The 12,520-nt window shown below is 36.7% G+C and overlaps 1 protein-coding gene across 1 annotated transcript; it reads right to left on the bottom strand.

The window, feature by feature from the left end:
* Nucleotides 1–1,108: 1,108 nt before the first annotated feature.
* LOC114184517 lies at nt 1,109–1,846 on the bottom strand. The gene has a single exon (XM_028071825.1). It carries the CDS (start codon nt 1,844–1,846, stop codon nt 1,109–1,111), a length of 738 nt encoding a protein of 245 aa, XP_027927626.1.
* Nucleotides 1,847–12,520: the final 10,674 nt, after the last annotated feature.

Below are 12,520 nucleotides of genomic sequence, written 5' to 3'. Positions count from 1 at the left end.
GGTGTGTAATATGCACTATCTTCCTACTCAAGGCATCTGCCACCACATTCGCCTTCCCAGGATGATATAGAAGTTCAAAATCATAATCCTTTAATAACTCCATCCACTTCCCTTGTCTCATGTTCAACTCCTTCTGATCAAACAAATACTTGAGGCTCTTGTGATCACTCGACACACGAAATTGGACACCATACAAATAGTGCCTCCAAGTCTTCAAGGTAAACACCACACTTGTCAACACCAGGACATGAGTGGGGGTAGTTCTTCTCATGCACCTTAAGTTGCCTCAAAGCATACGCTACTGCCTTCTTCTCTTGCATCAACATAAAACCAAGCCCTAGATAAGAGGCATCAAAATAAACCTCAAAGGGTTTTCCAACATCAGGGATTACAAGTACTAGAGCACTTGCCAACCTTCACTTAAGCTCTTGAAAGCTTTCCTCACACTTATATATCCAAGCAAAAGGTTGGTCCTTTAGGGTAAGCTGTGTTAGAGACGCCACTATCTTGGAGAATCCTCTTATGAATCTCCTATAGTAGCCAACTAAACCCACGAAGCTCCTGATCTCCGTTGCTGACTTGAGACTTTCCCATTTAAACACTACCTCCACTTTCGTTGGATCCAACGCTATGCCCTATGCAAATATTACATGTCCCAAGAACTGCACTTCTTCCGTCCAGAACTCATACTTGGACAATTTAGCATACAACTGTTTCTCTCTCAGAATACCAAGCATTAGCCTCAAGTGTTCTGCATGTTCCTCCTGAGTCCTGGAGTATATAAGTATGTTGTCTATGAAGACTACGACAAACATATCCAAGAATGGTCTGAAGATCCTATTCATGTAGTCCATAAACATTGCTGGAGCATTGGTCACACCAAAAGGCATAACCACGTACTCGTAGTGCCCACATATGGATCTAAAGGCTGTCTTCTAGGTGTCCTCTGCCTTCACCAAGATTTGGTGATATTTTGACCGCGGATCTATCATTGAAAACACTGATGCCCCATGTAACTGGTCCATCAAATCATCTATCCTTGGGAGGGGGTACTTATTCTTGATGGTCATCTTGCTCAACTGCATATAGTCCACACACAGGCACAACTCTAATCCTTCTTCTTCACCAACAACACTAGTGCTCCCCACAGCGACATATTGGGCCGTATAATCTGTTTCCCCAATAGCTCCTCTATTTGATTTTTGAGTTCCACCAACTCCTCTAGAGCCATGCGGTATGGAGCTATCGACATTAGATCAGTTCCGGGTACCAGGGCAATAGAGAACTCCACCTCTCTACTTGGAGGCAACCCTGGTACTTCCTCCAGAAACACGTCTTCAAACTTGTGCACCACTGGTATAACTGATGTTCTTTCCTCCTTCTCCAACTCCAGATGGGTGAAGATAATGAAGCACTGTGCGCCGCCTTGAATCTCCTTCATAACCTTGTGAGAAGATAACAATTCAGGCTCCTCTAAGTTGGAGAACAACAACTTTTTCTCTCGGCAATCTATAAGAATGCGATTGGCAAAAAGCCAATCCATCCCCAAGATCACCTTCAACTCTTGTAGAGGTAGGCATATCAGATTCACTTTATATATGCGCCCCTCTACCTCCACTGGACATCTAGCACACAAGGACGATGTGCTGACCATACCCAATGTCGGAGTAGATACCACAAGATCACATTGCAGCTCACACACCGACAAACTTAACCTTTGCACAAAAGTTTTTGACACAAAAGACTGTGTCGCTCTAGAATCATACAATACACACAAAGATTCACCAAGAATTATGCGACGACCCATAACAAGGTTACTTGAGCCTGTTGCTTCTGCTCCCGTCATGGCATATACCTTGCCTGCTGCTTGAGACCTGTTGCCTCTATTCCTCTGCTGGTTCTGAGCTGGAGTCTAAAGTGGAGTACGTGTCTCTACCCTCGCAAGAATTGGGCAATCCTTCCCAAAATGGCATTCCCTACCACAATTGTTGCACCTCTTGAAGCGTACTAGTTGAGGGTAAACACTCCTTAAGTGCGGTCCTCCACATCGGAAGCACTACACTTGGTTCTGCTGTCAAGGAGAATCTCTAGGCCCTTGAGATTGAGGGTGATGCCTAGCATATGGTTTTTTCCTCTCTTCATGCCTATTGTTGTGGGTGTTGGGCTTCCACATCCACCTTCATCTTCTCCATAACCCTAGCTTTCTCCACTAAGGATAAGTCCTTGATGGAAAGTGGGGCCATCATCAGGCGAATGTCTCCCCGGAAGCCATTCTTAAATTTCTTGCATCGCCACTCCTCATCAAGTGGCATGGTGTAGAAGCGGCTAAAGTGCTTGAACTTATCGGCATACTCGACCACAAACTTATTTCCCTGAGTTAGTTGGAGGAATTCCACCTCCTTATTATATTTGACGCTGTCTGGAAAGTACTCGAAGAGGAACTTCCCCCTAAAGGCTTCCCACGTGACCGACTCCTCTCTTTCTTCCATGATGGACTTCATCCTGATCCACCAATGCTCGACTTCTCCAGTGAGAATGTATACTCTAAAAGCCAGCCTACTCTCCGTAGGGCACATCTTTGCATCGAAGATCCTATCCATATCCTTAGCCACTAGTCTGCGGCATCCGGACTGGTCTTGCCATTGAATTCCACCAGTGGTGCTTCAAAAAGTACTCCAAACTCCATTCTCTAGGTGGAGGTCATGGTTCGGGGCCGTAAACAGGGCAACGATCCTTTTCTCCTCCAACTGTCGGAGGGCCTCCATGTGTTGCCTATGAGCATCCTCAGTAGCCACCCTTGTAGCCTCCATCTCCTGCATCACCAATTGTTGTTGCTCTAATGATGTTGCATGGCGCTGTATCGATGCCTCATGTTGTTGCATCATATTGTTACGTTGTTGAGTTAGGGCTGCCACTATAGCCTCTATCGCTCTCACGATATCTGGTGCATCACCACAAGGAGATTGAGGATTTCTACTAGGAGGTGTCATTTCACTGGCCACACAAGAAAACCATCACTCAGACTTGATTAGACAATAAACTTAGCTAACAACGCTAGGAAGACACGATGAAAGCTAAGCAGGTACACAAGTCTACAAACTCTAAGGAACGACCGCTCTGATACCATAAATGTAACGTCCCATTTAATAAATAAAGTCAATTAAATGAAACATCACACAAAGTAATATAAATATCACTCCTTACAGTTATCCCAGAAACTTGGAGAAAAAGTCTAAGGCACACCACGATGCCATTAACAAAACAAGTTAAAAGTTAAATAGTATCACAAAAAAACAAGATAGTACATAGGCCTCGTCCTTTTAAGAATACTTGGAATAGATAGTCCAACCCATGGATAGCTACGCAGCAGAATTTCCATCACCTTGACGACTACGAGGAGTTTCCACATATGCTCATATCAATAAATTGATGATCATCGCAAAAGGAGAAAAACCACACACAAGACATGCAATAAACAGAAAGGGTAAGCTAGAGTGAAAAAAATGTTTTATCATACAATTGCATACAATTTTATAGTCAAAGATTCACTGGATGATTGCACTTCTGGTGGCCTCTATTGCTCTATAGAGCCAATTGCCAATGGGTTTCACCCTACCATGCATAAGGTTAACCTTCAAAACGTCTAAGGCCATTATCCTGCCAAAGACTAGGGCCTCTTACTAATCTCACCACTTGAGTCAGTACGCTCTACGTGAGACTAACTAACTTTTTAGAGTTTTAGGATGCAATCTTTACTTGAATCCTTACTAAATTATATAATGAGGCACTACCATGAAACCTTCGTGGAATTACGTCCTAACCATGAGGCACCACCATGAGCTCCCACTAAAAGGGGTCATGGAATTACATCCTGACCTGACCATGAGGCACCACCACGAAACCATCATGGAATTACGTCCTGACCATGAGGCACCACCATGAGATCTCACTTAGAGATTCATGGAATTACGTCCTAAATCATACCAAAATCATGTATCACCAAACAAAAAATTATCATACATATCAATCTCATTACAATATATATAACCAACCATCCACTCAGGTTCCATTTGAAGATCATACCAAAGTCATCAATTCCAGCCACACAAACAAATCATGCATACATACTCATGTATTTCATACTTTAATTAGGGTAAACCCACACAATAAAACAATCAATCCTCGAAAACAAGGAAGGAAATATCACTAGAGCATGCACCAATCTCGCTCAAGCCGTGGCCCTCGCTCAGGCGAAAGAGACCCTTTGCTCAAGCTACAGGCTCTCGCTTAGGCAAGACTGCCATCAGAAAGCACTACAAGTCTCGCGAGCTCTTGCTTAGGCAAGCTTTCCTCGCCTGAGCGAGACTACTTTTCGCCTAAATGAGAGACTCCCTCGCTTGAGCTACTTTTGAAGCGAAACACATCAGGTTCCCACGAGTTCTCGCTTAGGCGAGCCCCTCTCGCCTGAGCGAGATGAGCCATCGCTCAAACAAAAGCTCTCTGCCTGAGCGAGAGCTCGAGCAGCAACCTGGGCCAACTTCTGCTATTCTTGCCTAGGCTAGACAAGCTCCCTTGGGTGAGATTATCAATCCTCGCCACTTTTTCACGAATGCAAAGCCAGATATTCATCCAAAACAGTAAACAATGCATTTTCATTTCATCATGAACACCATATAATCACCAGAAATGCAAAACAGAAATAAAAATAGGCAAAATGAATTATAACACGAAACCCTAACTTCCCTTACCTTGAAAAGCTACTGCTATTCTTGCCTAGGCGAGACAAGCTCGCTTGGGCGAGATTATCAGTCCTCGCCACTTTTTCACGCATGCAAAGCCATAGATTCATCCAAAACAACAAACAATGCATTTTCATTTCATCATGAACACCACATATTCACCAGAAATGCAAAACAGAAATAAAAATAGGCAAAATGATTTATAACATGAAACCCTAACTTCCCTTACCTGGAAAAGCTATTGTCAGGGGTTTTGGTACGAGCAGAGAAGCACCATAGCTCCTAGAACGATTTAACGAGCCGAGAAATAGCAACACCAGAACAAAACTAGGTTACCTAGAGGAACCCTAGCTGGAACCACGAAAGCAAGACTTAGAAAGGAGAAAGTACAATTTGAGAACTAACTTACATGAGATGGAAATGAGTTTTAAGCTAGCGTGACCAAGAAGGGGACCAAACCCTAGCAGAGCTTCTGTTGGGGGAAAAAAGGAGAGAGTAAGGTGGCTGTTTTTTTTGCAAGTGATTACAGAATGAGAGTGTTAGAGCTGCTTAGGGGTTTTGGGCACCCTATGGGCCAGCCTTAGGCCCATAGATTAGAACAAGCCCTTAAACATTGGGGCAGAAAAATAAACGGTTCTTACAGATTTGATATATAATTTTTTTTTTTAAATTTAACATGTATATATAGGGATCTTTTTAAAAATTTGAATAAAATTAGAGGACCAAATTAGGTATTAAGCCAACCTAAAATAAAGCAAATCACCAATCCTAAGATGCTTAATTCACTTCCGCAACTTCAAACATAACGACCAACACTTGACTCATTTTCTCTATACTAATATATATTATAATACAATTGTCATAATACATTTAGATGTATAATAAGAACACTAAATATCCAAATGTTTAAACTTCATATGTATTATGGTATACATCGGCACTATACTGCATACCTATTCATATTCATATGATTGTTCATAAATATTTATCCAAATCATAAGAAAACACACATTCATATAAAATAAAAAAAATCTAGTTAGCTCCCCTTACCTGAGAATCTTGCTTCAATGCTCTCTAAATTTCGTTCTTGGTCCAAACTTGCTCTAACCTTGGCTCTAATCCTCGTAGTGTCCCGTTTTAGTGCTCTGAATGGTTGTCCTCAACAATATCACTAAATTGCTTTGTTTCCTCCCTATAACACCCTCATCTTCTCTCCTTTCAGCCCATGGGTTTCCTGATCCTTCCCATTCATGCCCAAAGGGGTTTTGGCAAAAAAAAGATCCTATTTAGTGTCAACCAATGTTCAAACACACAACCACTTATTTAAAAAGCAAGTGCACAACCACTCCTAAAAGATTATAATAGCACGCACCATGGTCAAGCATATTATTAAAATAATAAAATAATTAAATTAACACACAAATGGTATCAACAAGACTCGAACCCCAAGTCTTCTCAACATGACCAAGTACTCTACACAAATGCTAATACTATTTCATGTGATAACTCTCCGCATTAATTGCCATAAAGATCCCTTCCATTGCATTTATATTAAATAAACATTTATTTATTTATTTAATTTTCCCGGGTCTTACCGTCTCTTTATTGGATTTATCATAATTAATTGACACCTACAAATACGGATATGTTTTGAACAATTTGTTCATAAGACAATGACAAAAAATATACAAAAAGAATGAAGAAAAAAAATTAAGAAACAAAAAATGATAAATGGTGAAAAATGAGTGTGCAACTTTAAATTTCTGGCCAATATAGTGGCAAATTCTTTGCAGATTGAAAAAATAGTGGTTGGTTTAATCAATGTTAAATTTGGCCTTAAGAAATTCGGAATTCTTAACTTATTTTGGCTTGAATATTGAGATTAAAACAAGCCTTCTTTCATTTCATTATGTTTCCTTTTCTATTTTAGTTTTAGTGATCAAATTCTAGTGTCATTCTGAAGTTTCACTTTGTGTGCTAACTTCTTTGAGTACCATTAATTTTTTGCTTATCATTTTTTGGCTATTCCATTCGAGTTATCTCCAATGAAATCTTTCTTTGGGTTTGGCAATTTCTTTTGTTAAGTATTCTTGTTTTATTTCTTGCCATTCTTTTAGTTTGTGTTGAATTTGGGTATAGGAAAATCCTTTCAAGCTGGACTTCTTCTAGAGGTAGCATCTTAGGGGGTGGAGATTCTAGAGAAGCTTCAAGCTAAGGGGATTTCTCTATGTCCAAGCTAAGGGGATTTCTTAAAGAGCATCCAAACACCAATTGCCAAGAGAGAGTGGAGAGAAAAAACACAAAGCAAGGGAGAAAGTTGGTCTCGGGTTTTGGCCATTTTTGGCTTGTAAAATTTGTTTTCCAAGTGCTTTCACATTGTAAAGGCCTAAGTTAATTGTCTTGGAAAATCCTTTGGTGTTCTTCCATCTTTTGGCTTTGTGACTTGCTTGTAATAGAATTGGTGTAGTTGGTGAATGTGTCTTGTTAGCCAAAGCTACAAGCCTCACCTTAAATTTTGTTTAGCTTTTTCTACTTTACACTTTTTAGGTGGCTTGGTTAAGATATCAAATTCTCAAACCTTGCTATCTAGGGGTCTGTTTTAGTGTGTAGTCCTTTGTTTGTTTTATTTTTCTTTGAATCATGTCTTTTAATTTTAAGAGCACATATTCTTTTGAAAGTGGTCAAGTAAGTAGTAAGGTAAACTCTGGCTAGGTAAGATTTGGTCAAGTAAGCAGTCCTTATGACCCACCTCCCTTACCAGGGAGTGAACTTGTGAAAACTTAAGACTGTCATTATCTAGAATACCTTCTCACTATAGTGTAAATGAATATGAGCCTAATGAACCCACTTTGGAACAAATTACCAAAGAGCTTAGATCCATTAACAATGGAAAGAAAAAGAGTCTAACTAGAGGAGACTTGATAATGTCAACAAAGAACTTCAACTTAGTATCATAATCCAAGAGCTTAGAGAACTTAGAGAAGAAATGCAGCAAGGAAAATCCAAGGGAAATAGGAATGAAGAGTCACCTTATGAAGAAGAAAAAGAAATGGAGTTGGGAGAATATTATCAACAACCTTCTGCCATGAGGAGGCAGAGGAACACATACACCCCAAATGAATTTAGGGTTGACTTGCCCTACTTTTATGACAAAGATAATGTTGAGGTCTACTTGGATTGGGAAATGAAGGTGAATCAAATACTTGCTTGCCACCAAGTTAGTGAAGAAAGAAAGGTCTCTCGAGTAACCCTTAGCTTTCAAGGGTATGTTATGTATTGGTGAACATCCTTAGTCCAAGAGAGACTTTGTCCTAATAATCATGCTATTGAGTATTTGAATTTATCTAAAATATGCCCTTAAGAGAAGACACATTCCCTCCTATTATAATAGGGAACTTTTGGACAAACTCCAAAGACTTCATAAAAAGTCTATGACTATGGTAGAGTATAGACATAAAATGAAGTTGTTCATCATGAGGCCAGTAATAGTTGAGCAAGAAGACATATCCATAGCCATGTTTTTGAATGGTTTGAAGCTGATATAAGAGATAAAGTTGAGCTTCCACCTCATCGAGATTTGAATGATCTGGTTCAAATGTGTATTAAGGTAGAACAACAACTATTGAGAAGATCTTCTTCCAAAAGAGAACAAGCTCATTGTAGGTCATTTGTCAAGAAAGTTTTTAAGAAAGAAAGGGAAGAACCCTTCAAGGATCTAGCCAAGGAAAAGGAAAAAAGACAAGGGTGAATCATCCACACACACTAGTGATATCAAGTGTTTCGAAAAAGGCCACACAACAGCTCAATATCCCACCAAAAGGACCATCATCTTAAGGGCCATTGATCGTTAAAACAATGAAGAAGAGTCAAGAACTAGTGAGAGTGAGAGCTCGCGAGAGTCAAATGGAGATGATACATACCCATGTGAAGGAAACCTTCTCATGTTAAAAGGTTACTTAACAACCAACCTAGTGTTTCACAAATCAGACATTGAGAGAGCATATTTCACACAAGATGCAATGTTTCAAACAAAGTGTTTTCTCTAATTATTGATACTGGATCGTGTTGAAATTGTTGTTGTAACACCCTGATTTAGGGTGTCACGAGCAATAATAAAACATACACTTCGTAGAAAAACAACGGAGATACAACTTTAATATTATCTTTAAACACGTAAGTCAAATAACAACAATAACCTAAAATAAATTACATTGCATTTGATATTTATTCGAAATAAAGTTTAATAAACGAAAACCCCAAGTTTATCTCATTCTCACGTGAATTTATAACATGTTTGACACACATGTATTATCACCTGCTCTCATATAACACACATTATGCAATCATCACATACACATAAACACACAAACACACAAAACAAACAAATAAGGATAAGCTAACCACAAATAATGATGTATAATGTTTTTTCATCAAAATAAGACATTGCAAATAATATTAAACATCACATTCAAGTAATATACTTAAGTATTATAATCACAATCTCATCATACATAAATACAGTGACTATAATCTTAAGGAAAAGATCCAAACTATAACCCCAATGACATCCATCTATACCCGTGAATGATTTATCTTTTTGAACCAAAAGCTACCACCATGCGAAAAAGTCTTTACCTTATGATATATATTAAACATGCGATCACTTATATAAAAGAAACAAAGTTGTGATTACCATGTCTAAGCCAATAACTTTTATCCATAATAATAATAAAGATGCCAATGCCTTATAATACATGCCTTTTATATTATATACCTTAATATATAATATACATAAAATATCTTACAAAATAATATATACGTACATTTTCCGCAATTACTAACAAAATTATCTTTTCTTAACATTATAATCCACCACCAGACTTAAATAACAAAGGAAACTCATTCTAGTAATTTGGTACCCAATTAATAAAATATTACTATTATAAACAACAACAACAAGGAATATGGCATAAACCAAAATAAAAGATAGCAAATGCACCACTCCACTCTAAACCTGCTATACCCATGCAATTCACCACATGAGGGTTTCAATTTAAATTTAAAAGTAGGAGCAACAAGCCAAAAGGAAATTGGGGACAACACCTTGGTAGTCACAAGAATTCTAGGTTTTCTTCTCTAAATAAAAGAACTTAATCCCATCAAGGTTTCTAGAGATGGAAAATAAATCCGTTCCTGTGGGTATTGCCCGAATTCGTCCCCGTTTTGACGGGGAATCCCCGCATTGACTAGGTTTGGGTATGGGTATGGAGAATCCCCGACTTTTTCAATTGGGTATGAGGATGGGTGTGAGGATGTACATATCCCCGTCATAATACCCGTCCTTGCCAAATCTTCATCCTCGTTTAAATTATTAAAATATTTACAATTAATTAAGTAACCATATATATATATATATATATATATATATATATATATACTTTCTATTTTTTATTTCTTCTAATTATATGGTTTGTCATGAAATTCATTCGCATCTCCATTATATTTTTCATCTTATTATAACTTATATGTAATTATGTTAAAACTATTTATGTTAATTAATTTTTTTTTATGTCTCACATTTGAATATTTCTATTATTTTTTAATATTTTTATTTATTGTATATTTTCTTTTCACATGAGAATGTTTAATACTTTAATTTAAGTGTTTAATAGCAAAAATATTTCATTCACTAGGTAATATAAAAAAAATTCTTTACTTATTATTAATAATTTTTATTTCATCTTACGAACTCTTTTGTTTCGCTAAAATAATTTTTGTTATTTCTCAACCATTAAGTATGTATATGTTGATATTTGAAAAGTTTTCTTTGATCTCTAAGGTATTTTTCATCTTATCGTACCCTTAATTATACATTTGTTCACCTTTGTGCAATTTCTTTTAATAGTCTCTCAAATTATTTCTAAGACACATATTTGTTAATTTTTTAATATTTTTATTTGTTGTTTATTTTCATCATGTAAAATACTATTTTGATATATTTTATCCAACTATTTTTTATTTTCTAACTCATTATCAATCATACTGTAATTTTTTTACTATAATTGTATAAATAAATTTTATTTACTACAATATAAAAATTTAATATAATTGCCATGAATATTTTTTTATCACTATCCAACATATATTTGAGTTCGAAAGATATAAGATCTATGTCAAAATTTTATTATTATGTTTGTTATTTGTTCTTTGCGTTATTTTGATCAAGTCATGTATTAGTGTATTTTATTAGTGTATAAAAAAAATTCATTAGAATTTAAAAAATTGAAGTAAACAAAATTTAAAATATATTTTAATTTTAATATTTGATTTTCTTTTTATTTTTTTAAAAATATTTTTAAATTTTATCAACTAGGTTTCATTAATGTTTGCAAATTTAATAAATGTTTGGTTCTCATGAAACTTTATTTGGTATTCTAGTCTAAAATGTAAACAATTATAATTTATTTCAAAGTATTTGATATCGAAGAAACAATTATCCTTCCAATATTGAATATTTGATAATATTATGTTTCCTTTACCATAATTTTTTATTATTTTATATAAATTAATTAAAATTAATATTGAAGTAGTAAGAAAACGGGTACAGGTATAGGTACGAGAATATACTCGTTATTCGGTGGGGATGGGGATGGGACAAAAGTTTCATATCTGCTGAGTTTGGGTATGGGGAAGGGTATGAATTTTTTCTACGGAGACGGGTATAGGATAATGAAACCCATCCTCGCCTCGCCACGTTGTCATCCCTAAAGGTTTCAACACACCCAAGTATAGAACCCCATCGTTAATGCTCTACACCCCAATTAAGAAAGCTTTGAAAAAAGAGTGGAAAGCCCAAAATTTGCACTTAAAAGCTAAGTAAAGCATTGCATTTAAACCCTTCCTAACGTTTGTTGTCCCTTCAAAGAAAAACCCATGTTTTAACACCTTAAAATATATGGCAATTTATTGAAGCATGTATAATCCCACACAAATGAATGAAATGTAAACCCCTGTAGAACAGAAGTCTCTCTTAAAGCACTAAAACCAAGGTATGGAAAAACTAGTAAAAAAAAGAAATTGCACCCCAAACATACTAGGTTATTCAATGTACCCCATTTGATTACACTAGCTACTAAAACTCTCGTTAGCCATTTCACGCACCCTAAGCTATCAACCCGTCCATGCACTATACACTACCTTAAATTACACCACCAAACCAATGTAACTTCTGCACCATAAAAGATAATTATATGCATGTTTTGGACTTTCAAACAAAACCACAAACCCTATGCTAGATTGTCTATGCACAAACATGCAACCTGCACCTACAAACATAACTACTGGAACTAAACTTGAAATGGTATAAAGTAGTATAAAAGTGATGAAAGTTACTATAACTCAATGTAAATGCAAAGAAGACCCATGTGAGACCTAAATACCACTCTTCACAACCATAATGTGACCCTCATGCACATATACAGTGAATAAATTAACGATTATGCTTATAAATGTCTTCCATAAAGCACCCAAACATGAGCCATGATTCATGCACACATGAAGAAACCACTCGGCTAACCAAGTTTCAAGAAGAGTTGGAAAGGGAAAAGAATCCCATGAAACTCATGCATCCAAACAAAACCACACCTAACAAACCAAGCCTAGAGATAATTGAAAGGAACCCAAGCCAAAGGAAAAACTGAGAACACCATTACAGAAACCCTAAGGGTTTTAGGATGCACGGATTTTGCTTTTCAAAATAGTGAAACCTGATTCACGGTCCA

This window comes from Vigna unguiculata, chromosome 5 (assembly GCF_004118075.2).
Source record: "Vigna unguiculata cultivar IT97K-499-35 chromosome 5, ASM411807v1, whole genome shotgun sequence".
NCBI classification, from domain to species: domain Eukaryota; kingdom Viridiplantae; phylum Streptophyta; class Magnoliopsida; order Fabales; family Fabaceae; genus Vigna; species Vigna unguiculata.
This window is presented reverse-complemented; position numbering and strand designations above follow the sequence as displayed.

Bases quoted from the DNA above. Each gene is read 5' to 3' on its own strand.
- LOC114184517 (XM_028071825.1), bottom strand. From the start codon at position 1,846: ATGACGGGAGCAGAAGCAACAGGCTCAAGTAACCTTGTTATGGGTCGT.